Source organism: Macaca thibetana, chromosome 3 (genome assembly GCF_024542745.1).
Source record: "Macaca thibetana thibetana isolate TM-01 chromosome 3, ASM2454274v1, whole genome shotgun sequence".
Lineage (NCBI taxonomy): Eukaryota > Metazoa > Chordata > Mammalia > Primates > Cercopithecidae > Macaca > Macaca thibetana.
The window spans coordinates 71,537,636-71,565,633 of record NC_065580.1 but is presented as its reverse complement, the minus strand read 5'-3'; the positions used below and the strand labels follow the sequence as shown (position 1 = coordinate 71,565,633).

General features: G+C 38.6%; 2 protein-coding genes across 19 annotated transcripts in view; one reads left to right on the top strand and one right to left on the bottom strand.

The window, feature by feature from the left end:
• The first annotated feature begins 84 nt into the window (after positions 1 to 84).
• LOC126949911 (lanosterol 14-alpha demethylase) lies at positions 85 to 22,567 on the top strand. Of its 3 annotated transcripts, none has more exons than XM_050782863.1 (10): positions 85 to 103; positions 3,442 to 3,540; positions 6,282 to 6,458; positions 7,694 to 7,820; positions 9,215 to 9,389; positions 11,787 to 11,906; positions 12,323 to 12,518; positions 17,209 to 17,304; positions 18,608 to 18,776; positions 21,995 to 22,567. In XM_050782863.1, the coding sequence occupies exons 1-10, from the start codon at positions 92 to 94 to the stop codon at positions 22,171 to 22,173; spliced, it is 1,350 nt and encodes a 449-aa protein (XP_050638820.1). In that variant the 5' UTR covers positions 85 to 91; the 3' UTR covers positions 22,174 to 22,567. The 3 variants fall into 3 exon arrangements, with proteins under 3 accessions (XP_050638820.1, XP_050638822.1, XP_050638819.1); XM_050782865.1 differs by lacking the exon at positions 85 to 103 and adding an exon at positions 642 to 769; XM_050782862.1 differs by lacking the exon at positions 85 to 103 and adding an exon at positions 754 to 1,114.
• A 2,901-nt stretch (positions 22,568 to 25,468) lies between these two features.
• The window catches only part of AKAP9 (A-kinase anchoring protein 9), a 171,522-nt gene continuing 168,992 nt past the window's right edge, over positions 25,469 to 27,998 (bottom strand). For 11 of the 16 annotated variants that reach the window (XM_050782823.1, XM_050782815.1, XM_050782820.1 and 8 more), the window contains one exon: positions 25,975 to 27,653. In XM_050782823.1, the coding sequence (XP_050638780.1) occupies positions 27,425 to 27,653 (229 nt within the window). In that variant the 3' untranslated portion in view covers positions 25,975 to 27,424. Of the gene's footprint in view, positions 27,654 to 27,998 lie in introns of all 16 variants that reach the window. The other 5 variants (XM_050782816.1, XM_050782819.1, XM_050782824.1 and 2 more) reach the window with 1 other exon arrangement.

Sequence of the window (27,998 nt, the reverse complement as noted above, 5' to 3'; positions counted from 1 at the left end):
CGAAGGTTGTGACGGCAGGACAGAACTCAGCTTCAGAATCTTTCTGGCCGCTAAACCTTCAAAGTGCCGTCCTTGGGGAATGCTGCCTCAAATGGCTCGCGAGGTCCTACAACATCTACATTTATTTTGGAAAATCTGTTTCCGTAAAACCCAGCATACTTAATCACCAACTTTTGTTAACTTTATGGTGGCATATTAATACCTGTCAGGTTGATTTTAGTAGGAGTGGGACGGGGCTGACCTCACCGTCCCACCCTTCGGTATAAGGCCAGCGTCTTCACGATCTCGCTTTTCACAACCCCAGTCCCTGAGGGCTTATTTGGAGCTGTCGGAGTCCCCAGGACGTGGCCCCGGACCAGGGTGAGGTGCCACCGTTAAAGGTGTCACAGTTCCCGGCGCCCGGACAGGGGGCGGTGCTCACGCCCCAGGCCCCGCTGACGCGATGTAGGCCGAGATCACCTCAGGCGCTCGCGGTGCAATCACAGAGCGCGCCGTAGCCGGTCGAACTCGCTCTGAGATCCCTCCGCTCAGTGCCTTCAACAACGTGCCCTGGTACCCCGCACCCGGGCATACAAAAGTGGGTCGCCCGCGATTCTCAGGGATTGATCGCCTCTTCAGCTAAGTTCTCTTCCGTTTCCGTACCACTGTGCCACAGGCGCAGCTCGCTTCCTCAAGTCCCCTATCCCGCGCAAGAAGACCACGGCTTCGCAGAGTGTTATTTAAGGGGCGTGGCCAGCGGAACATCCCGCCCCATTCTGTGACGCACAAGGTGGCGCGCGTGGGACCCGAGGGGTGGGGCTGGGTTTAGTAGGAAACCTGGGGGCCGGGGCCGCCTGTGGACGACCATCTGCCAGCTTCTCTCGCTCCGTCGACTAGGAGGAGCGGTGGCGACCTCGGCCTTCAGTGTCTTCGGCAGAGTGAAATGGCGGCGGCGGCCGGGATGATGTTGCTGGGCTTGCTGCAGGCGGGTGGGTCGGTGCTGGGCCAGGCGATGGAGAAGGTGACAGGCGGCAACCTCCTGTCCATGCTGCTGATCGCCTGCGCCTTCACCCTCAGTTTAGTCTACCTGTTCCGTCTCGCCGCCGGCCACCTGGTCCAGCTGCCCGCAGGGGCGGTACGTACATTCTTTAGGGTCCGAGTGGGGCGCGTGCCGCAGCTGAGGCGGCCGAAGGGCTGGCGTGGGCGGCTCCGTGGCCCCGACCGGCTCAGTGGCCCCGACCGGCTCAGTGCTCTGGCTGGAAGGCAACTGGGGGCGACTGCAGCCATGCTTGGCGTGGCTGTGGTGGCAGGCGCGCTGGGGGCTGGAGTAGTGGCTGCGGCGGCGGCACTGCCGCTGGTGGCGCTGGCTGTAGCGCCCGCCGTTACCTTGTGATGGGAGGCGTTGCTGGCCTCCCCAGCTGTGTATCTGATCCTGGACGGGGTCGTGGTTGCGGCATTTGTGGTTGTAGCGGTGGCTGTACTGACCACGGCAGTGGTGCTCCTAGTGGCGGTGGCTGGATTGGCGGCTGTGGGTTTGAACGACCCTCTGGTCGTTGGGGCCCTTGGTGGGGGTCCTGATGGCGATGCTGTTGGCAGCTGGCCCGTCATCCTGGAGGCTGCCCTGTGTGGTTCAGGGTTTTGTGGGCTGTAGTAGTGCCCCTAATGGCGGTTTATACCCATATTAAGGAGGATGTGTAGAGTGTGATAGTGGGAATGACTGGAGTATGGTAAGGGCCTTCTTCCGATGCTAATAATACAAGTTTCTCGGCCGGACGCGGTGGCTCATGCCTGTAATCCCAGCACTTTGGGAGGCTGAGGCGGGTGGATCACCTGAGGTCAGGAGTTCCAGACGAGCCTGGCCAATATGGTGAAACCCTATCTCTACTAAAATACAAAAAAAAAAACAAAAATTAGCTGGATGTGGTGGCGCACTCCTGTGGTCCCAGCTACTTGGGAAGCTGAGGCCCGAGAATCGCCTGAACCCAGGAGGTGGAGGTTGCAGTAAGCCGAGATCGCGCCACTGGACTCCAGCATTGGCGATAGCGTGACTCCATCTCAGAAAAAAAAAAAAAAAATCATTTTCTCCAATTTAACAGCTTTATTAACCTAGCTTTCAACCTCCTAAATGTTATTTGATGGATGCACCCTTTACAGTCAGCAATAAGTAGTAGCTTTTGAAAACTATCCTTTTACTGACAATGCAATGTACAAACTTTTGACCAAGTAGCTTTTAAAATAATTTTTGTTTGAACCATACCAGGTATAAGACAGAGTTATTTATTTATTTATTTATTTATTTCCTACACATGGGATTTTTAAGGAAGTGATATTTGTCTCTGGGAAGACAAAGTTACTTTTACTGTTCAAAGATAGTTCTATTAGCTGAGGAGTGCTGTGAGGTTGTGGGGCTCCTTTCTATTTGAGACCACCAGAGAATTGAGGAGTATTACCCTTTTTCATTATTGTAAGTTTGATTTTCAGGATGCTTAATGTTGTAATCTGCAGGTCTCATTTTGTGGCATCTAAAGAACCTTTTATGAAGAATGCTAGAGTTCTTGCTAGAGCTGATCTACTCTCTAAAATCAGTGGCTGTAGTTCACTTGCAGTGAGAGAAGCATGAGATGGATTGTTTACTGAGAAATAAATGTAGCTTCTTAAACATTTCCCTTCTTTCTATACCACAAGTTACTGTTTGTTTTTTTGATACCTTCTTTAAGCGAGTGTCTCGGACTAAAATTGTGAGTAGTAGAAGAAGTAAGTAGTGAAGAAACAATATAGTGGGCCCTCCGGGGACACGAATTCCACATTTGGGAATTCAACCAAGTGTAGATCTAAAATACTTGGGGGAAAACCCCAATACAAAATAACACAACAATAAAAAATAATACAAATAAAAAAACACAGTTTAACAACTATTTACATAGCCATTACATTGTATTGGGTATTGTAAATAATATAGAAATGGTTTAAGGTATATGAGAGGATGTGCATAGGTTATACGCATATACCTTGCCATTTTATATAAGGGACTTGAGGATCCCTGGATACAAATCTATGAGGGGGTCCTGGAACCAGTTCCCCACAAATGGCAAAGGACAACTGTAGTTTGACCTTTTTGGTTTTTTGCTATTAATGGTTAGAAAAGTTGCCTGGAGACACCAATAATAAATGGCCACTTTCTGGACAGTGTCCATCATTTAAAGTTACAGTGCCTTAGTGTTTATCTAGTTGTTTATTTTACACCTTGTTTTGAGTTTCTGTTCTTTTCTACAATAGCTACTCTCTTAAGGTATTTGTGATTTGGCTGTTCTCAAGTTACTTCTGATGCTTCCTTTTTTTTTTTTGGTAACTTTTTTTTAAGTCTTAATAGCTATTTTGTTTAATAGTTTGGTCATGAAATGAAACTGGATTTCTCTCTTGAAATGAAGCGAGAACTGAATTTATTATGTTTTTCTCTTGTAGAAAAGTCCTCCATACATTTTCTCCCCGATTCCATTCCTTGGGCATGCCATAGCCTTTGGGAAAAGTCCAGTTGAATTTCTAGAAAATGCATATGAGAAGGTAAGTCTTCCAAATAATTAGAGGGGGAAAAAAACAAAAAACAAAAAACGAGAGAAGTGCTTTTTAAACTTTTTTTTTAAAAAGTGGCAGAACATTTAAAAATATTGTAATTGTATATGTATCTTCAGTATGGGAAACAAAATGGAAACTGCTCTGGTTTAAGAGATGGTATCTTACAGATACCTATCCTTTTAGCTTTTCCCATGTCCTGGGGTCATCTTTGAGACACCACTGAGGAACCCTGTAGTTCTGGCAACTATGGTTTAAAAGCCACTGTTCTGAGTTTTCTATTCACTTATTGTTGTTAAAATTGATATTAATTAACCCTCATTTTTCTTTACCATGCATCTGTGGGATTTTCTAACCTGCTCTATACATCTTCTGTGATTTCACTGTCCACTTGGATGACTCACATGACAGCATAGCTACTCAATTCTTTGCCCGTCTTCTCTCTAATGAGCTTTCCTGTGCCAGTTAAGCCATTTACTTCACAGTCTCACTTTGGACTTCTCACTCTTAACTCTTTCACCTTCACAGTATTAATGTAGATATCCTATTCTTAGACCATACCTTCTCCTGGTTTGCTTGTGCAACTCCTTAAATTATAACTATTCTTTGACCTCGTTGAATCTTGCATTCCATTTACTTTCTCCTGATCCATCAGCCTTCATTCTTCACTTTCCTTTTTCCACTTTGGGTCCATGGCATGTCGTTTCCATTACACTCTTGCCAATACTGTACTTTACATTTCCTAAACCCTGCATCTTTTCATTGTGTTCAGCTGGCAGAAGTCACCCTCGGAGGCAGCCAGTTATTGTCTCCCTCAGCACCAGCTCAGTTTCTTCTTGATTTTATGATTGCTTACCTTAATGATATTTGAACACTGCTCCACAGTCCTATTATGTTCTTGTGATTGGGCCTACTTTTCTGCTCATTACAATGACTAATTCAAACCTTCACTTTTCTAAACTTCTGAATCTTTCTACCTCTCCATCAAAGCAGATGATTTTTTTCTCCTGTTTAGGAGACAATGATTAAAAACATTGATTTAGGAGACAATGATTAAAAACCATTTAAAGGAAACTTCCTCATTTTCTCAGTTTCAGATATGCAAACCTATTGTATTTATATAGTAATCCTATTCTCTTTTCTTCCTATCACAGTAATAATTATAAAACACTTACTTTATGTCAGTACTTAGTGCTTTACAAAGATCATCTCACTGAAGCTGCACAGAAACCCTTTCAGGTATATTTGTTTTATAGATGACAAAACTGAGAAGCAGAGAGGATATATAATTTTTTCTTGGATTCACTGCTAAACAGTGGCCAGCCAGGATTTACACATGTTCTGATTTCTGAGCCTATACTTTTATTAACGATAACAATAATGGAAAACAAGTCATTAAGGTGCTAAGTAAGCCAAGGTACTCTTCTCTGCCCTGTATATAAAATTTGTATATAATTTTATATACAAATATATACAAGTATATAAAATTTGGCAGCAGCTCTGTGAAGAACTGCTATTATTATTATTACCATTGTATAGGTGAGAGAAACTAAACACAGAGATAGTAAGTTATCTGACTATAGGACCAAAGTCATACAGCAAATAGGCGGAGGAGCTGGGATTTGAACACAGACAGTCTGGTTCACTGTGTTCTACCACTTTGATTTTATTACAACTATATTTTGCCTCTTGTTGGAGGCTGAACTCTCCATCCCTCTTTTGTCTCAGGAACTTTTTACTTTTATTTGTTTTCTCAGTGTATTGTTGACTTCTCTTTCAACGGCATCTTTACTTTTTCTCTGAAAAATTCTTGTCACCCATTTAAAAACTTCCTTAAAGTGGCTTGTGAGGCTCTGTAAGGTCTAACGCTGCCTCGTGCTCAACTCTCATCTTCTCCTTTCTCTTTCCCTTACCTTTAGGGCCTTTGTGTATGTTTAGCTACCAAACTAACTCCTCATTCTTCTGGTCTGAACCCAGTTGTCTTTTCCTCTGTTAGGTCTCCCTTTTTTATATTCTCTCATCACAGAGTTGCTTTCCTTTCTGAATACTTGTCACATTTGCAGTTTTACATTGATTAATTTGTATTTTTTCCAATAGACTAAGCTTGGTGAGTTGGGGACAGTATTTTTGTTCATGATTATACCCCCAGAGTCTAGTCTTCAATAATAATCAGAAAACTGCAAGGGGAAGCTTTTAACATCTAACCAAATTAATATAAAATAAAAAATGAAGTCATTTAATATAGGTGAGATAGTGCTAAAATAGATAAATAAACTTTTAGTTCTTCACATAGCAGGTACTATAGAAAAGGTCAAAATCTTTGATTAGTCTTGTAAAATTTGTTTTTAAACAAAGGGGGAAGAAAAGTCTATATTTTCAGAGGTGTTCATCACAGAATTAGCTGTAATAACTAAAGAAAACCCTGATGTCCTATAATTAAAGAGTAGTCAGTAAATTAACATTGTGATATTTATATAGACAATAGAAAATATTGTCAATATAAACTGAAAAAAGCATAATTAACAGTTATATTTGTACTACATTTGCAACTAAATGAACATAATTATAAATTTGGACAAAGGAAGGAGGAGTATGGCAAGATGAAAAGAATTGCTTTAAGGTTTATATATGTTTTTATTTTTTCAATAATGCATTCTTTTGTGATTTTAAAGTTATTATCTTAGTGTTGCATGTTTTTTGTAACATCACCATGTGTACTTTTCTCTTTTTAGTATGGACCTGTATTTAGTTTTACCATGGTAGGCAAGACATTTACTTACCTTCTGGGGAGTGATGCTGCTGCACTGCTTTTTAATAGTAAAAATGAAGACCTGAATGCAGAAGATGTCTACAGTCGCCTGACAACACCTGTGTTTGGGAAGGGAGTTGCATACGATGTGCCTAATCCAGTAGGTGACACTGTTATACCATGAACAAAGGCAAATCTATACTTCAGTAGTTATAGCTAATAGTGAGACATTATACATTTAAAATGTAGAAACAGCCAGGCATGGTGGCTTATGCCTGTAATCCCAGCACTTTGGGAGGCCGAGGTGGGTGGATCACTTGAGGTCAGGAGTTCGAGACCAGCCTGGTCAACATGGCGAAACCCCGTCTCTACTAAAAATATAAAAATTAGCTGGAGCTGGTGGTGCACACCAGTAATCCCAGCTACTTGGGAGGCTGAGGCATGAGAATCGCTTGAACTCGGGAGGTGGAGGTTGCAGTGAGCTGAGATCACACCACTGCACTTTAGCCTTGGCAACAGAGTGAGACTCTATCTCAAAAACAAAAAACCACACCTACCCACCCACCCACCCACACACACACACACACCCATCCACCCACAAAGAAACCAACCAAACAAAAATATAATACAATGTAGAACCGGTTTATTCACTTGGTTCAAAAGTCTGAAGAATCGTGAGAAGAAGGGCCATGGATAACTGATAAGTAATGGGTATTTTGTTTTATAGTTGCTGTCATGGCTAAACAATATTAAAGGGCTTCCTGTATAAATAATGGAATCAGTGATAACTTAGCATATTGGGATTTAATATGAAAGGGTTATAAGACAATCCTGTTATTTCATCAAAAGGACTTCCTACCTACCCATTCCTGCCTGAAATTCTAACATAAGAGCTGTTTAGAGATTGCTGACTTTAGAAGTCCTCTTTTAATGCAACTACTTCAGGTGTAGGGTACATCGATGTGTATGTGTTATCCTCAAAAGCCAAATATGAAATTGTTTTAAGTTGATAATAGAACACAAATCAGACAATTGGCCCCAAAGCTTGGTATGGGCTCTGGCTGTGAATGTAACACACATTAGCCAGTATCCTACTATAGCAGTTAAGAGTTAACATTAAATCTTGTTTGTAGTGATGGGGAATGAGGGAATGAATGGTTCTCCTTAAGGCCAAAAAAGAGGGCCCTGCAAAATCCCTCTGCTCAGATATTCATTTAGACTCCATTCATTTAGAGTCATATATATTTATTCTTTTAGACTCTTAAAATGTAAATGCCCAAAGGGTTAAAACCACTAGTTGTGTTAGTGTTACATAGGTATAATAATCTAAATGGATTTCATGATAAAACAAAAATGTGTTTTAGTGCTGTATCCCCTTTTTGAATTTTTTTGAAGGTTTTCTTGGAGCAGAAGAAAATGTTAAAAAGTGGCCTTAACATTGCCCACTTTAAACAGCATGTTTCTATAATTGAAAAAGAAACAAAGGAATACTTTCAGAGTTGGGGAGAAAGTGGAGAAAAAAGTAAGCAAAATGTTTTTTGTTTATCTTCACATTTCTACTTCTCTGTGAATAGAAAAGTAGAGTATATATGTGTGTAGTATATAAAAAGCAAATTACAGTGTATGTAAAACTACCTTGGATTTATGGGAGGGATATGTAATGATTACCATGAAGTTGTAACTGAGAATCCAGCTTTTATACTGGGCTGCAGTTAAGTATTGCCTTCAGAGGCAATTGCTGTGCCCATAGTAGGAAGCAACATCTGCCCACAGGGCAGCAGGACCCAGGGCAGCAGGTCACTACATTCTGGGTCTGGCCTTCGGCCTCTATAAGAGGTCCAGAATCTTTGTTTTTGGTGTACTTAAGTTGATATGATATATTTTCTAATCATATAAGAAACTGATGTATAAATTAGAATGCCAATGTAATAATGCATGTGAGACTTATAATTACAGCACCAAGAAATCCAGAATATTTACTGATATTCTCTTTTTTTTTTTTTTTTTTTTTTTTTTGAGACGGAGTCTTGCTCTGTGCCCCAGGCTGGAGTGCAGTGGCGCGATCTCGGCTCACTGCAAGCTCCGCCTCCCGGGTTCACGCCATTCTCCTGCCTCAGCCTCCCGAGTAGCTGGGACTACAGGCGCCCGCCACCTCGCCCGGCTAATTTTCTTGTATTTTTAGTAGAGACGGGGTTTCACCGTGTTAGCCAGGATGGTCTCGATCTCCTGACCTCGTGATCCGCCCGTCTCGGCCTCCCAAAGTGCTGGGATTACAGGCTTGAGCCACCGCGCCCGGCCTAATATTCTCTTTATTGACAAATATAATTGGAAAGCCAAATGATCATTGGAAGTTCATTTAGTGAATGTGGAATTAACAGGAAATTAATTGGATAATTTTTGTGAGTTGAGTGTCATCAAATTATGCTTGCTTGGTGCGTTTGTCTCCAGTGTTGGGATATACTAATTGGTGATTATAGTTTTCTTTTGTATATGGCTAGTAATTCCATTTTAGTCCTGATCTTCCTACTTTTAACCTGGGAAATAATCTGATCTTTGGCTGCTGTTCCTTGGGAAGTACCTTATTATTGTCATATGCACTATAAATAACATTTTTCTGCTTTTGTTATTGTGACCTGAAAATCAAATAACCACATTTATTCTTTTTATGATGAAGTGCTCATGAGTGAGGTTTTGAGATGTGTTTCTGGGATCTGTTTTGCCTGTTCAGAGGGACAGGGTACTTCCTATTGTTTGGTTTATTGCCCCTCTTTATTGTTGTACATAGTCACATGTCTGTCTACAGACTTTTTTTGATGATATCAATAGGATCTTGTTTGTTATTGAGCTCTGTTTTTATTCTCAATTTTCTTTCACTTCTTGGAAATAGTAATGAGAATAATCTTTTTTTCCCCCTAGATGTGTTTGAAGCTCTTTCTGAGCTCATAATTTTAACAGCTAGCCATTGTTTGCATGGAAAGGAAATCAGAAGTCAACTCAATGAAAAGGTGGCACAGCTGTATGCAGATTTGGATGGAGGTTTCAGCCATGCAGCCTGGCTGTTACCAGGTTGGCTGCCTTTGCCTAGTTTCAGGTATGGATAAGGAAGATACTACACTTGGTTATTTAACTTTGTATAATTATTGTAGTGTTGGTATGCTTTGCCTTAACAAAGATAAAAATTAAACAAGAAAAACATACAAAATGGGTAAGATTATGAACCCCCTTTCTTCTATAAGAATTCAAGACAAGTTTTCTTTATATAGTGAGCTCATTTAAAGTAAGTTTCAGTTTATTACAAAGGTGACTTACTGTCTAGTCTAATATTTTATTTATGTTTTTGTTTTTGAGATGGGGTCTTGCTCTGTTGCCCTGGCTGTAGTGCAGTGGTGTGATCTCGGCTCACTGCAGTCTCTGCCTCCTGTGTTCAAGCAATTCTCCTGCCTCATCCTCCCGAGGAGCTGGGACTACAGGCATGTGCCACCATGCCCAACTGATTTTTGTATTTTTAGTAGAGACAGGGTTTCATCATGTTGGCTAGGCTGGTTTCGAACTACTGACCTCAGGTGATCCATCTGCCTCAGCCTCCCGAAGTGTTGGGATTACAGGCATGAGCCTCTGAGCCCAGCCTAGTTTAAAACCTGCTTACCTCACATATTCCTTATCCTCAGGAAAGTCTCTGAACTATACTTAAAAGTGATACAGCCCTTCTCTAAGCACTTGTCTGACATCTTGGGTGGCTTTTTATTTTATTGTGAAGTTTCTTTGTTTTGAATATTTGTGCCTTTATTTAATTTTCTGTTTCTTAAGGACAGGGACTGCCTCTGATATAAAGAAATATTGCTTTTAGGATGTGATCTACAGCTTAGTGCTTAGTGTTTTGCGTATTAGTAGGCTTTCTATACTTTTGTTGATTCATTTGTGTTTAGGTGTTTAGGTGACAGATGGGAGGAGATAGATTGCTAGTCCCTTTTCCTTCTATTTCTGTCCCCTCTATCTAGTTATAGATTAGAAGAGGGGTGGGAGTAAAAGGAAGAGCCAGGAGAAATTCTCTAAAGTTCTCTGGAACTCATCATACCTTATATTTGCAAGTAGCTTTGCAGTTTCAAAATGTTTTAATATATATTATATTAGAACACCCAGCACAGCCCTGGGCCCATAGTGGGTTCTCCATAAATGTGCATTTCTTTTTTTTTTTTTTTTTTTTGAGATGGAGTCTCACTCTGTCGTCCAGGCTGGAGTGAAGTGGTGCCATCTCGGCTCACTGCAAGCTCCGCCTCCTGGGTTCACGCCATTCTTCTGGCTCAGCTTCGAGTAGCTGGGACTACAGGCGCCTGCCACCACACTCGGCTAATTTTTTTGTATTATTAATAGAGATGGGGTTTCACTGTGTTGGCCAGGATGGTCTCGATCTCCTGACCTCGTGATCCGCCTGCCTCGGTCTCCCAAAGTGCTGGGATTACAGGCATGAGCCACAGTGCCTGGCCCATAAATGTGCATTTCTACCTGCCTGTTTCTACCTGCTGTGTCTCTTGGATGAAGTCAGAACTTGTTATGTTAAGCCCTTTACATTCTGGCCCAGTCTTTCTTTCTTTTACTCATACTGACTAATTTAACCAAATTATTCCATTCACCTTCTTAAACAGGCCTATGTTTTCCTGGTTTGACTGTATTCATACAGTTAAGCTCTAACATCTTCTCTTCTGTACACATGGTCTCAGTCGATTCTCAATAACAGAATAACAATCTTGTAAATGAAACAGTGTAGGAGTTTTTATTAGAAGGCTTGATTTAAGAGGGGGCTTGGGAGTCAGATTGCCTAGTTTTAAATTCAAGCTCCAATGTTTGCTTTCTGTGTGATCTTATGCAGCTAGCTATAACTTGAGGTTAATGTATGTACCTCACAGGAAGATAAAAGTGAGTAATTCATGTAAAATACTTAACATGGTACCTGCTACATAATGAACATATTATTTAAAGGTAAAATTTAGGAGTTGAAGTTTGTTTTCTGAATCTGCTAGTATTTTCACCCCCTACAAAAAACTGTTGTATTAGAAAGTGAAAAGTAGAATCAGATTCCATAGAGGAACCAGAGTGACTCTCCTACTTTAAGACTTGATTTGGTATTAAAATTGGAATTTTATGTTAATTTAAGAGTATTCTACTTTCTGTTGAACTGGAAAATACTCCTAAAGGAATTTCTTCCTTGTTTTAGGCCTTTAGTTTGAACATAGGTAATATGTTAAGAATCTGAGATATATATGTTAAATAAAGCACAGTTCTTGCCCTTAGGGACTATGGACATTTTTAACAATGTAAGATTTTCATGACTTCCAATATGTTCCTGGTTCTGATTTTTTTGTCAATTATTTTAGAGTCATTAAAGTTGGTTAAATAAGGTGCTTTATGCTAGGTCCTGGTTTTCAAAATGAATTTGATCCTAGAAGGTTATTTCTTTATTAAAAAAATCATCTTTGTCTTTTAATTACAGACGCAGGGACAGAGCTCATCGGGAAATCAAGAATATTTTCTATAAGGCAATCCAGAAACGCAGACAGTCTCAAGAAAAAATTGATGACATTCTGCAAACTTTACTAGATGCTACATACAAGTAAGTGCTATTCAGATAACATATTAAGCTGAAGCAGGAAATTACACATTAAAACACAATTAAGTAATATTTCCAGTTAAAAAACAGTGTTGCTGGCAAAATAAGTTGGTAACTATGATCCTTGGACTTTTTAAATTGTTGAGACATAAACTATGGGCATCTGTATCTTACTGTAATCCCAGTAACTGGGTATGGTAAAAGTTTGCTAATGAACTGTAATGGAGTCTTTTGTAATCAAAATCGTTTTGTGCTGGTCTGTCTCTTCCCTAAGAGAAAAAAAACTCTGACTTGTGATAGTCAAATATAAGAGACTATTATACCTGAAAAATGTATTCATTATGTCACTTTATTTAAAGGTTGAGGCATGAAATGTATGTGCCAAAATGTTAAATTTGTGTGTTTGGTTCATTCCTTAGGGATGGGCGTCCTTTGACTGACGATGAAGTAGCAGGGATGCTTATTGGACTACTCTTGGCAGGGCAGCATACATCCTCAACTACTAGTGCTTGGATGGGCTTCTTTTTGGCCAGAGACAAAACACTTCAAGAAAAATGTTATTTAGAACAGAAAACAGTCTGTGGAGAGAATCTGCCTCCTTTAACTTATGACCAGGTTTGTTGGATTTTTCAGTTTCATTGCTGCCTTATGACTTTGAGTATCTGTGGCTAATTTTTAAAAGGGACAATTTGAGATTTTCTATGTATTATAGCTTAAACTGATCAGCGTCTCTATTTTCAGCAAATTCCCCATAACCTTACCTAAAATATCTTAATGTTATTGCTTCTTGCCATAACATGAGCAGAGACTTCTAAAAGTAGTAGTAGTAGTAGTAATGAGGACTAGATATTTACAAACACTTTGTGCAGCTTGCTGGGGTGGAAAGGAAGAGAGGACAACTCACTGCACAACCTGACATTCCATCTTGGAAGCAAACCTTGTTGATATCATCTTCCTGTTATCTTTTGTGTTTTTGGTCGTATATTAATATGGTGTATTACACTGATTTTCAGGTGTTAATTGTATTCCTGGGATAAATCCTACTTTGTCATGGTGCATAGTTCTTTTTATATGTTACTGCATTCAATTTGCTGGTGTTTTGTTGAGGATTTTTGCATCCATATTCATAAGGGATATTGATCTCTAGTTTCACTGTGATGTCTTTGGCTAGTTTTGATATCAGGATCATACTGGTCTCATAGAATGAATTTGGAAGTATTCTTTTTTTCTTCTAATTTTTGGAAGAGTTTGTGGATGATTGGTGTTAATCCTTTTTTTTTTTTTTTTACATATTTGCTAAAATTCAACAGTGAAATCATCTAGATCTGTGCTTTTCTTTCTGGGAAGACTTTACTTACTAATTCAATTTATTTGTTACAGGTTTATTCAGATATTCCATTTCTTCTTATGTCAGTTTCAGTAGTTTATATCTCTAGGAATCTGTCCATTTCATCTAGGTTACCTAATTTGTTGGCATACAATTGTTCATAGTATTCTCATAATCCCTTTTATTTCTGTAAGCTCAGTATTGATATCTCAATACTCATTCTTGTTTTTAGTAACTTTTAAAATAACAGCTTAATTGATATATTTACATACCATAAATCCATCCATTTAAAATCTACACTTTGTGGTTTTTAGCATATTCAGAGTTGGGAAACCATCATCATAATTTAATTTTAGAACATTTACATCACTCCCAAAAGACAGCCAGTACCCATTAGCAGTCATGCTTCATTCTCCCTGACTCCTGCCCTTGGCAACCATTAATCTCTTTTTGCCTCTATGAGTTTGCCTATTCTGGATATTTCATATAAATGGGATCATACAATATGTAGTCTTTTGTGACTAGCTTGTTTCACTTAGCTTGTTACCAGGGTTCATCCATGTTGTAGCATGTATCATTACTTCAGTCTTTGTTATTACCAATAATACTCCATTATATGGATATACCACATTTTGTTTATTCATCAGTTGATGGACATTTGGGTTGTTTCCACCTTTTAAATTATTATGAATAATGCTGCTCTAAACATTTTTTGTATACTGTATATTTGTATTTGTATACTGATTTTATGTGGACATGTGTTTTCAATTTTGTGGGGGTCATACCTAGGAGTAGAATTGCTGGGTCATAAGATAACTTTGAAGAACTGCCACACTGTTTTTAAAAGTGGCTGCACCACTTTCAAATCTCAATAAACAGTGTATGTTGGTCCTGACTTCACCCCCTCACCAAACTTGTTAACTTGATTTTTTTGTTATAGTAGGTGTGAAGTGGTACTTTTTTTTTTTTTTTGAGACAGTCTTGGTGAGATGCCCAGGTTTCAGTGCAATGGCGCTATCTTGGCTCACTGCAACTTCAGCTTCCCGGGTTCAAGCTATTCTCCTGCCTCAGCCTCCCAAGTAGCTGGGTGCACACCACCACACCTGGCTAATTTTTGTATTTTTAGTAGAGATGAGGTTTCACCATATTGGCCAGGCTGGTCTCGAACTCCTGACCTCAAGTCATGCGCCTGCCTTGGCCTCCCAAAGTGCTGGGATTACAGGCGTGAACCACTGTGCCCAGTTGGTATTTTGTTTTGATTTTTCATTTTCCTGGTGACTAGTGATGTTGAATGTCTTATGATGTGCTCTTTGGCTTTGGTATATCTTCTTTGGGAGAAATGTCTGCTCACATCCTGTTCCCATTTTTAAAATGAGTTGTCTTTTTATTATTGAGTTGTAAGAGTTCATGTATTGTTTTTTTTAATGTGCTTTTGGTGTCGGAGAAACCAGTACCTAATCAAAGTGTATGAAGATTTATTTCTGTGTATTCTTCTTAGTGTTTTGTAGTTTCATATCTTACATTTAGGTCTTTGATCTGTTTTGAATTAATTTATGTATATGGTGTGAGGTTATCATTCTTTTGCGTGTGGTTATCCAGTTGTCCCACACTGTTTGTTGAAAAGATTATTTTTTCTGCGTTGAATTGTCTTTGTAAAAAAATCTATTATAGCCAGGCGCAGTGGCACATGCCTGTATTCTCAGCTACTGAGAAGCTGAGATGGGAAGGTCGCTTGAGCCCAGGACTTGGGGTCCAGCCTGGGCAACATAGTGAGACCCTGTCTGTAAAAAAAAAAAAAAAAAATGTTTTAAAAAGCCTCTTGACCATAAATTTAAGGCTTTATTTCTGGACTCAGTTATATCCCATTGATATGTTTAATCTGGTGCCATTACAGTAGTTTTGTAATAAGTTTTGAATTCGGGAGTGTGAGTCCTCTGACTTTGTCCTTTTCAAGGCTGTTTATCTACTCCTAGTCCCTTTAATTTCCATATGAATTTTGGGGTCAGTGTGTCAATTTCTGCAAAGAAGCTAACTGAGATTTTTGACAATGTTTGCATTGTATTGCTATATTAATTTGGAAGCATTGCTATCTTAACAATTTCAGTCTTTACATCTATGGACATGGGATGTCTTTCTATTATTTTAGTTCTTTAATTTCTTTCAACAGTGTTTTGCAGTTTTTGGTGTACAATGTTTAAACTTCTCTTATTAAATGTATTCTTAAATATTTTATTATTATTATTATTTTGATGTTATTCTTTCTTCTGCCAGTTCAAATCTGCTGTTGATTCCCTCGGGTGAATTTTTCATTTCAGTTCTCATACTTCTCAGTTCTTGAATTTCTATTTGGTTTTCTAAAAAAAAATTTGTTGATATTCTCTATTTTACTAGCGATAACTAGGCATATTTTGCTATAATTCTTTGAACCTACTTATAATAGCTGATTTAAATCATTATCTAGTAAGTCCAATGTCTGGGCTTCTTCATTGATAGTTTCTATTAAACTGCTTTCTTTTTCTATGCACTGGCCATACTTTCCTGTTTTGGTGTGTTTTTTGTAAGCTTTTGTTGAAAACTGTACATTTAAAATAATGTGGTAACTGTGGAAATCAGATGCCCTCCTCCCTGGGTTTATTGTTGCTGGCTTTTTGTTATTGTTACTGCTGCTGCTGTTTGTTTACTGCCTTTCTTGGATTAATTATGTCATTCTTTGTTTAGTGAAGTCTTTGAAATCTCTGCTTACTTACTTTAGTGGGCATCTGATATTTGGACAGAGATTTACTGAGGTGCTTTGAACAGCCAGTCTCCTAGCTTTTGCTGAAAGGCTCTGTGTGTCTGTGTGTTAGGGGATGTTATTAACACTCCAACAGGCAGTTACAAGTCTGCCTTCACTACCTGTGTATACAGGTTAGTCAGCCAGAGGTAAAAGATTACAGCCTCGGCCGGGCGCGGTGGCTCAAGCCTGTAATCCCAGCACTTTGGGAGGCCGAGACGGGTGGATCACGAGGTCAGGAGATCGAGACCATCCTGGCTAACACAATGAAACCCCGTCTCTACTAAAAATACAAAAAAATTAGCCGGGCGAGGTGGCGGGCGCCTGTAGTCCCAGCTACTCGGGAGGCTGAGGCAGGAGAATGGCGTAAACCCGGGAGGCGGAGCTTGCAGTGAGCCGAGATAGCGCCACTGCACTCCAGCCTGGGCGACAGAGCGAGACTCCGTCTCTCAAAAAAAAAAAAAAAAAAAAGATTACAGCCTCTTAGATCTTACCTGGGCATGTGCATGGTCTTATATATATGTGTGGCCTTCAAGATCCTCTTATGTTGGAACTTTTCAAAGTCTCCTGTGGACATCTTATTCTCCAGTTTTCCCTTTTAAACTTCTTGTTCTGTCTCTTAGCACCAATTGATATCACCATCTCTGGTGCCTTCAGTGTTAAACAATTTTTGCTAATTATTTTTGGAAAATTTGCTCTGGCTCCTCTAATACTTGTTAGGCTTCTGGCTTTCACAGCTGCTATAGTTGCCATGGTATTGGTTTCCGGGGCTACCATGGATTTGGGGAGACGAGGATGAGAGAAATACAACTTCCACTACCACAAAGCTTACTCTTCTTACCAAGATTCAGATTTATTTTTCTTGAATTAACTCTCCTTACATTGTTGCAAGCCTTTGATTAATCTTCCAGAATTTTGAAAAAGTTGACATTGAGATTTTTGCTACCGTTTTCATTTTTTGGAGGAGTGAATTTTGTAGGTTCTTACTTCATTCTTCAGGGCGGATCACCTTTGTTTCTGTTACCTTGCCCTCCTTTTTCACCTTGGACAGTGGTAGAGCATGATAATCCCAGCCACCTTGAACCAGTTACCTCTACTTTTAGCTGGAATGCAAGCTGTCTTGTACTAACCAAGACGTTAAACTAATTTTTTATACTGTTGAAGTATGTTATTTATAACAATCAGGAAATGCTTTCTCATTTTAGCTCAAGGATCTAAATTTACTTGATCGCTGTATAAAAGAAACATTAAGACTTAGACCTCCTATAATGATCATGATGAGAATGGCCAGAACTCCTCAGGTGAGTATCTTGGCTACATCTTCCCCTCTATACCCCCAGTTTTTATTTATCAAAAAGAGGAAATAGCTGGGTGTGGTGGTTCACACCTGTAATCTCAATACGTTGGGAGGCTGAGGTGGGAGGATCACTTGAGGCCAGAATTTGAGACCAGCCTGGTTTGAGACCAACATAGTGAGACCGACTTCATCTCTACAAATTTTTTTCTAAAAATTAGCTGGCCAGAATTGCACACGCTTGTGGTCCCAGCTACTCAGGAGGCTGATGTCGGTAGATTGCTTGAGCCTGGGAGGCTGAAACTGCAGTGATCCATGATCACACCACTGCACTGCTGCCTGGGCAACAGAGCAAGACCTTGTCTCAAAAAAAAGGAAAAGAGGAAGTAGAGTAGCATAAAATAGATTTTTTTTTTAAATTAAAAAAGTAGAATAATCATTTTTACCTAACTTCAGTTTTATATATTCTAAAAACATATTTTTAACATAATTGTAGATAGTATACATGCTAATCTTTTTTTTTTTTTTTTTTAAAGATGGGATTTCTCTCGTTGCCCAGGCTGGAGTGCGATGGCGCCATCTCGGCTCACCACAACCTCTGCCTCCTGGGTTCAAGCGATTCTCCTGCCTCGCCTCCCAAGTAGCTGAGATTACAGGGACATGCCACCACACCTGGCTAATTTTTTGTATTTTCAGTAGAGACAGGATTTCTCCATGTTGGTCAGGCTGGTCTCAAACTCCTGACCTCAGGTGATCTACCCGCCTTGGCCTCCCAAAGTGCTGGGATTACAGGCGTGAGCCACCGCGCCCGGCCTACATGCTAATCTTTAATGCTAATCATGCTCTGCATTTTTCTTTAACAATTGGGGTTTTAAAAATGAAAGTACATATTTTTCTTGGTTTTAAAAATAACATTTTGTTGTAAAAAATTGTTAGTATGAAGTGTACAAATTGGATAGTGAAAGTCTCTCTGAAATTCAAACCCTACCTCCAAGGCATTATGGGTTTGATTTGTGTACTGTGTACTTCCAACCTAACGCTGGCTCACTGGAAATCATCTTGAGTTAAAATAATTTTTAGTTTGCCTATTATCTAGCCAGTTTTTAAATATATGTACAGATGGTTCTTGATTTATGGTGATTCAACTTACAATTTTTTGACTTTATGATGGATTTATCAGGATGTAAACCTATCATAAGTCAAGGAGCAGCTGAGTATCCATGTATGTTCATGCTTTATTACACAATTATCTGATTATTTGGCAGCACATTTTAAAATTCTCTAATGAAATGTGTGGCTTTTGTTTATAGACCGTGGCAGGGTATACCATTCCTCCAGGACATCAGGTGTGTGTTTCTCCCACTGTCAATCAAAGACTTAAAGACTCATGGGTAGAACGCCTGGACTTTAATCCTGATCGCTACTTACAGGATAACCCAGCATCAGGGGAAAAGTTTGCCTATGTGCCATTTGGAGCTGGTAAGATGATTATATTTTATATTGGAAATGTTTGTTCTGATAACATACTTGTCTCTGTCATAATATTCTATATGAATTGTGTTTACAAATTATCTCTCCCTTTCCTCATTAGGGACATTTTTGCAAACTTTTATAGGAGACGAATCTTTATAAGTTGGAGAAAAATATTTCCTTTGTACTAAATGGAATTGTTCAGTGAATCCTTATATAATGCTTCATTACTTCCTAACCTGTCTGGTTTTATTAGGTCTAATTTTTATAGTCCACCCTTGTTTTCCCTTACAATAGTATTTAAAGCTATTTGTGGATTTCTCTTTTAAAGAACCATTGGAGTCAGCACACCATTCAGGGAATTAATTTAAGTTAAATATAAGAGATTACTAGTATTTCACAAAAAAGCAAAGACAGTCTTTTAAAATTAAAGCTTTTCAGGATTTGCTCTCTGTGAATATCCTTATGAGAAAATGGTCTTTGAATCTGGGCAGGTTGTGTGTAGGCTTGCAAATTTCATTTTCAATAAGATCCTAAAATAATTTAGGTATACCCTTGTTTCTCCAGTAATTTCTTTATCCATTGGTTCTCTGTACTGATTAAACTATGTTCTATGACTTGAGTCTTTCCAAAGGGATCATTTAAATGACAGATGACTTGTCATTGGTCATACTTTTTCCATGTATAAAGGAAAGTATAAAGTCCTTTGGGAACTTCATATCTTAACTTTATGTAATAAATTCAATACCGTGGTATATAACACAATATATAAAAGAATCATAGTTTTTTTTTTTTGTTTGTTTGAGAGAGTCTTGCTTTGTCACCCAGGCTAGAGTGCAGTGGTGCAATCTCTCAGCTCACTACAACCTCCACCTCTGGGTTCAAGTAATTCTCGTGCCTTAGCCTCCTGAGTAGTTGGGATTACAGTTGTGTAACCACCATGCTCAGCTAATTTTTGTACTTTTAGTAGAGACTGGGTTTCGCCATGTTGGCCAGGCTGGTCTCGAATTCCTGGCCTGAAGCGATCTGCCCACCCCGGCCTCCCAAAGTGCTGGGATTACAGGCGTGAGCCACGCCACCTGGCCAAAGAATCAGATTGTTATACAGATGGGAAGAGCGTTAGTTCTGTAGCCCAATTTCTGCCCCAAAGATGAATCATTTCAAAACTAGTAATTATCTGGTTTCCACTTGAACTTTACTAGAAATGGGTTGTGGGTTATTCAGTTACCTTATATGATAGCTCATTCCATTTTTGGACAGCTGTCATTTTTAGAGCCTTATATTAAAGCTGAAATCTGTTTCCTTTTAACATCCCATTTATAGTTGGTCCTAACCATAGTCTCTGAACTTATATTTTATGGGAGATTTGAGTACAGATACAATGTCTCCTCAATCTTTTTTTCAATCTTTGTGTTAGTTTCCTAGGGCTTCTGTAACTAATTACCACAATATGGGTGGCTTAAAACAATAGAAATTTATTCTCTCACAGTTTTGGAGGCTGAAAGTGTGAAATCAAGGTATTGGCAGGACCATGCTCCTCCTCAAGGTTCTACAGGAGAATCCTTCCTTGCATCCTCCTAGCTTCTAGTGGCTCTTGGCAATCCTTGGCTTGTAACTACATCATTCCAATTACTACCCATCTTCAACAGGCTTTCTTCTTGTTCATGTCTCTGTATCTTCACATGGCATTCTTATAAGGACATCAGTCATTGGATCTAAGGCCTACCCTAAGTCAGGGTGATCTCATCTTAAATAATTACATATATAAAGATCCTATTTTCCAGTTAAGATCACATTCTAAGGTTCTGGATGGACTTGAATTTGTGGGGGGATATATGATCTCACATTAATCACATTACATGTCTCTAATTTCTTTACTCATTCTTTTACTTTGTAATTGTGCTGTTTATTTATGTTGGTGCATATAGTTCATTCATTTTCATAATATTACATTTTGTGAATCATCAGAATTTATCTACTCTTTTGTTGATTCAGTTTTAGGATACTTCTTGCTTGTTGTGATTAAATCCTTTGACTATTCTTCCTGTAAGCCCAAGCTTCTCTTTAGTTGTTATATTTGAAATATGGACCAACTTGTAAATGCTCATCTTAAATGTCACTCCTAGAAATAAGTACAGTTATGGGCCAAGCAAGCACTGTGCTAAGCACTCAGTATCAGTTTATGTTTTTTCTTTTGATGAAAAATCTTGCAATGAAATGCCCAGATCTTAAGTCAACATTCATTGAGTTTTGACAAATGAATAATCTTTAGTTAAGTCTAATTTATCAGTTTTTTAAATGGTTATTGCTTTCTGGCCCTGTCTTGAAATTTTTGCTTAGCCCATGTCATGAAGATATTCTTCTGTTCTTCTCTACTAAACTTTATGCTGTTAGCATCATGGTTTGTGACCCTTCTTGAATTAATATTTGATTATGGTGTGAAAAATTTCATTTTTCCCCCATGTAATATCTAGTTATTCCTGGACCTTATGTTGAAAAGACTTTTCTTTTCCTCATTGGCTTGGTGTCTTTATTGAGAATCAAATAACCATAAAAATACTCTGTTCTGGGCTCTGTGCTGTGTTCCATTTATCTATTTGTTGATCCTTACCTAGTACCACTCTTGTGTTTTACCTTTAGTCTTGAAGTCAGATTTGAAATCAGTTTTATGTCTTCCAACTCAGTTCTTTTTCCAAGATTGCTTTGGATATCCTAGGTCCTTTGTATTTGCATATACATTTTAGAATTAGCTTGTCAGTTTCTACATGGATGTGACTTTTTAGTATATGTATTATTTTGGGTTCATTAAATCTCATTTTCTTCCATAATCATTTATAATGACATTTGAGGTTTTGACTGGAAGGTTTTCATATTGACTTTTAACTAGGGCTTTCTTGGGACAGAAACAGAATATTCTACTATATTCCCAAACTAGATTACCATCTTATGATTCAAACTTTCCCATATATTTAACCCAGATATATGTTTTCAGTAAAAGTAATTGGAAAAGTTATGTGATTAGTCAAGTACTGTTTTCCTAAAATGTGATATTGAAAATCTCCTGGAATTTTTAATAATTCACAGTTTTATGTGAAAAGAATGTCATCTTTTTATTATACTATCTGTACATTTGCTATTCATCTAAAATGTAAATAAAAATATCACCTCAGAGTAAAAAGGATGAGAAAGAATTTAAACCAATTCTTGTAACTTTTTCTTTTTTTTAGGGCGTCATCGTTGTATTGGGGAAAATTTTGCCTATGTTCAAATTAAGACAATTTGGTCCACTATGCTTCGTTTATATGAATTTGATCTCATTGATGGATACTTTCCCACCGTGAATTATACAACTATGATTCACACCCCTGAAAACCCAGTTATTCGTTACAAACGAAGATCAAAATGAAAAGACTGCCAGGAGCTAATATATGTGATCGTCACTGTAAGCCACAAAGGCGTTTGAAGAGAATGAAGTGTACAAAACAACTCTTGTAGTGTACTGTTTTTTTGAGTGTGTAATTCTAAAAGCCAGTTTAACTTATGATTTAGTATTTTGTTAACTGAATGGTTCTATCAAATATAATAGCATTTGAAACATTTTCTAATAGTTATGTTACTTATACATGTGCTTTCAGGAAGTTCATTAGTAAAACAACTGTTCAGGGGGGGATCTAGGTAATTGGCAGATTCTAAATAATATAATTTCCATGTAGTAATTTTAAGAGTACTCATAGCTCTTGCCAAATAAGTTCAGGGTATTCAAACCTTGGACTAGTCCTGCAAGGTACAAAGAATAAAAATCCCAGTGAGATACTTGGAAACCACAGGTTATTATTTATCTGGGCAATTATTGTGTGTGTGAGGATGGAAGAGGGAATAATCGAACATCTAAAGCCTTGAATAAGAGAATACTAACTGTTTTAGTATGATGGTATTCAGAAATGGAGATGTTATAGAAAAATAAATCCTTTGGAATTTTAACTAAAATCACTGCATATAGGAAATTAAGAGATCTAGGACCATATTTGATAAGATTTCTTAAAAATAATGTAATTATTAATGCTAAAGACTGCTCGTGTATCTTGATCTAATTACTAAATAATTACATGTTTACCTGATAAGTATGTATCTAGTTCTACAAGGTCACATTTATGTGGAAGTCCAAAGTCAAGTCCTTAGGGGATAATTTTGTTTTGGCTCACATGTTCCCTGCTTCCTCTCTTTTTTTTTTTTTTTTTTGAGATGGAGTCTAGCTCTGTTGCCGAGGCTGGAGTGCAGTGGCACGATCTCAGCTCATTGGATCCTCCGCCTCCCGGGTTCAAGCAAATCTCTGCCTCAGCCTCCCAAGTAGTTGGGATTACAGGCGCCTACCACCGTGCCTGGCTAATTTTTTGTATTTTTAGTAGAGATGGAGGTTTCACTATGTTGGCCAGGCTAGTCTTGAACTCCTGACCTCGTGATCCACCCGCCTCAGCCTCCCAAAGTGCTGGGGTTACAGGCATGAGCCACCGTGCCTGGCCTTCCCTGCTTCCTCTCTAGAATCCAGTTAGGGATGTTTGTTACTACTTGTGTTGATTAAAACAGTTAAACTAACTTTTTTCTTTTAAAAATGTGAGATCAGTGAACTCTGACTTTAAGATAATCTGAAACAAGGTCCTTGGGAGTAATGTAATTGGTCACATTCTGTAAAGCACATTCTGTTTAGGAATCAACTTATCTTAAATTATAACTCCGGGCCTAACTATATGAGATGGCTGAAAAAATACCACATCATCTGTTTTCACTAGATGATGCCAAAATATTTTGCTTTCTGTATATTACAGTTCTTTTTAAAAGGCTGGAAGACTCATGTTAAACTCTAATTGTGAAGGCAGAATCTCTGCTAATTTTTCACATTAAAATTCTCTTTGAAAAAATATAGCCTGTATTCATGAATTGTAAAGTATGTGCTTCAGTGAGCAGAGTTAGGGAATCCAGGAACTTGAGTGAGGGAAAAATTACATCTTTATTTGCACTAATTTCTAACTGCAATTTAGTATTTATTTCATTTATGAATTTGGGCAACATTAGCAGTATCCATGATTTTGTCAATAGAAATCTCAGATATTTTCATATTACAGATGTTACAGATTTCTTGAAGTATCTAGTTACGAACCTGAGATAAGGCTAGTCTAATGTTTAGTGAATAGTTTTAGACTTAACAGATTTCATTTTTAATCACAGACTAATTATTGAGGTGCATAAACAAGTGTGACTGCAGAGGCCTAATATCATAAGGAGGCTTGGTGGTCAAACAATGGCAGTAAACTCAGCTTGATCAGATCATTTGTCCATGTTTTTTTTCTCCACTGTCTCCTAGAGCAGAATGGCCTTGAATGGCAAGCCATGCTTAGCTGAAAAAGGTTTTTACCCACAACCTGCCCCTTCAACTAACTGCTTTAGAGTATGTTTGCTATTTCTAGAATTCCTCTTATTGGAACCCAGCTTCTAATGTGGAAAATTTAAGTATAGTTGGCCCCTTGTATTTGTGGGTTCTGCATACTCTGATTCAACCAACTGCAGGTTTAAAATATTAAAAATAAAACCCCACAACAATAAAAAAATAAGTAGCAACTATTTACATAATGTTCACATTGTATTAGGTATCAAATAATCTGGAGATGATGTGAAGTACACAGGAGGATATTGTAGATTATTTGCAAATAGCACATTGTTTTATAAGAGACTTAAGCATTCGCGGACTGTAGTATCCAAGGGGGATCCTGGAACGAATCCCCCACACATGCTGAGGGATGACTGAAATTGGAAATGTTCAAGACTGTACAACTTTCTCCCATGCCTGTTTGTGTTGGTATAAATCATGGAATATCAAATAAGAAGACAAAATCCTCCGGATGTAAGCATCAAATACTAGTCCTCTTGCTGTTTTTAGTGAGTTGCCATGTTATTGGGGAGGACTCCAGATGAGAAATAACATTGCGATTTGTATTATCTCTGTGACAGCCTCCCAGTCTGAATTTGGCTTGGACAACAGGGATACTGTTTAATTCTGCTGCAATGTGATTAAGATCTTTTGAGTTAATGATTTCTTCATCTTTTTAGTGGGCCATGGATTTGTGAGAACACTTCTTTGGAATCAAGTAACACTAACTGTAATGCAGTAAATATTGATCAATCATGAAATACCAATATAGCTTTTAAAAAACATTATGTAGGCCGGGCGCGGTGGCTCAAGCCTGTAATCCCAGCACTTTGGGAGGCCGAGGCGGGCGGATCACAAGGTCAGGAGATCGAGACCACAGTGAAACCCCGTCTCTACTAAAAATACAAAAAAAAAATTAGCCGGGCGCGGTGGCGGGCGCCTGTAGTCCTAGCTACTCAGGAGGCTGAGGCAAGAGAATGGCGTGAGCCCAGGAGGCGGAGCTTGCAGTGAGCCGAGATCACGCCACTGCACTCCAGCCTGGGCAACAGCGTGAGACTCCGTCTCAAAAAAAAAAAAAAAAAAAAAAAAAAAAAAAAACATTATGTAGATGTAAAGTTGATACAAAGACACATGGAAAACTTTTCAACAGTATTAACTCTAAGATTAGGACAACTTTCTCTGAATCTCTCACTCCTACATATTTGACATAAGTAATGAGATGCTATGTACCAAGAACTATAGCTCAGTTAAAAATGAAGAAGGTTCAAATACAGTGTGGTGAAAATGGTGAAGTCATTTTTATTTCAGTACTTGACAAAATACCCCATAAAATTCGAAACTTCTACCATTATACAAAAATAGGTCTCTACAAGTGATATCTGTTTTCATCACCAGTAGAATATATTAGGCAAAACATGTAACTTCAGTAGCCTTATAAGGAAAGTGCAGGACACCTCAAGCTACACATTCAGCAGTATTGTAATGCGTAAAAGTTTAATCTTTTCACCCATTTGATAAATACACAAGGTTCATAATTTAATGTTTTAAATTAGCATTCCACAAATATACAGGTAATTCAATGATTATTGTGCATGAATACATACACAATGCTTATATATACAAATTCCAGTTTGTTTTCATGTGCTGGCAAAGGATTTGTATACAATCATAAGCTGTGTTCATATTGGTCCCATTGAATATTCACAATACAAAAGCACAAAAGAACCAATGATTTACAAAATGAAATCTGTTTAAAATCACTTCAACTAATGATGTTTCAAAGGATTATCTTCTCATGCCAGCATGAAATTGAGTAGTTGAACCTATGAGAGAAAAACAGGAAATTCAACTGATTTCAAATTACATTGCTACCTGTATCAGACCCACTAGAGTTCACACAAAGGAAATTATTATTCTCCATTTTTTTAAAAGCCCTTTTTTCCTTAAAATGTCTTCATACTTAAACTGATAAACTGGTCCCCCCTTCCCCCCCGCCCCCACCCTCCGCCGACATGGAGTCTTACTCTGTTGCCCAGGCTGGAATGCAGTGGTGTGATCTTGGTGCACTGCAACCCCCGCCTCCTGGGTTCAAGCGATTCTCCTGCCTCAGCCTCCCGAGTAGCTGGGACTATACATACGTGCCACCATGCCCAGCTATTTTTGTATTTTTAGTAGAGATGGGGTTTCACCATGTTGGCCAGGCTAGTCTCGAACTGGCTGGTCTTGAACTCCTGACCTCGTGATCCGCCCGCCTCGGCCTCCCAAAGTGCTGGGATTACAGGCATGAGCCACCGTGCCCAGCCCATATACTTAAGCTGATTTTTAAGAGATTTTGAATATATATTTAAAAATCACCATGACTGACTCTATAGCAAAGTAGGTGAGACTAATGTATAGAGTTTTTTTAAAGTGCTCTCAAAAGTTGAATGTTCTATACCTCATACATTTTTGAAAAATCTTTTGGTCTTCAAAATCTGGGTTTTGTGAAATTTGGATGCTCAAAACAAAACAAGCCAAGGCAAACCAACAAGCACACTCAGCTATGATAATAAAAGTTTCCTATTACTACAAGATGCTTGGGTTTAAACAAATGCTTTCTTGAAGGAAGAGAGAAACTACTAAGTGATTCAAAGTCTTTGAATCAGGAGTGAACTGAAGTGAGAAAGGGAAAAGAGGTTTTCCTTCCATGAACAGGGAATCCACCTTTATTTTAAAGTATGAATTGCTTTTTGTTTTTGAACAAAGAAAAATAAAAGAATCCTTACGAAGTATTTTAAAATGGGATAATTTTTTTGGATGATACATAAAGGCACAATATAGTAGCAGGGAAAATGGTTACATTAAGTGCTTAAAGCAAGTGCTTCCTCCTTAACTCCACCCGATTTGTATGCCTTACCACTTTTTTTTTTTCTTTGAGACAGGGTCTCACTTTGCTGCCCACGCTGGAGTGCTGTGGCACGGCCTTACCACTTTCTGCCACACACTACTTAGGAATACGTTCTCCAGTAAGGCTCTGTAGACTCAGAGTACCTTGCACATTGGTGCTCATTGTGCATTTGTGTCATCAGTCCGCTGAATGAAGATAGTAGGAAATCATTTTTGGGAGGAGTGAGATCTGGGGTGATAAATCATATTTTCACTTAAATTATTTAAAGTCAGTTTCTCTGCTGGTTACAAGAGTTTAAGCTTTGGCTAACTTAATAGCTCATGCACTAAACTGGAAGCTTTGATTATCCTAATGATGAGTGTGAAAGAATTTCAAAAAAAGGGGAGCTGTGGGTCTAGCACTGTGGTGCTGCCAAGATGTGGTTAAACTTAGAGCACCTGACTGTATAGTTCCAAGTCGTCTTTGCAGTGCCTCCAGCCGAGTGATATAATCTGTTAGGGCTCTGTCAGGATCGTAATTCTGAAGCTGAGAACATGCTAAAGAACCAGGAATGAAATCAGCTGGAGTGCCTGGGTACCTAAAGGATTAAAAATATGTACATGAATCAAGTTATCCAGAAATATGCATACAAGTTACCAACCTGCCTCTACTCCCTTCCCCAAAAAGGTGGGTCACTTGTACACACATAATGTATATCCCCTAAGCTTCAGCTTTGGAGTTTGGGATGAGAAAGAGACGACTCTTCAATAAATTCAAAGATGCTACTAAGTCAACATAAGAATGTCCAATACAATGCTTGTGGCAGAGGTCTCAATAAATTGGGTATGTATAAATGCATCTTGTCATGAAGATTGTTAAGCTTTTCATAATGGTCAGAGACTATCAATTTTAATCAATACTTTTCCCAATATCTAATCACAGC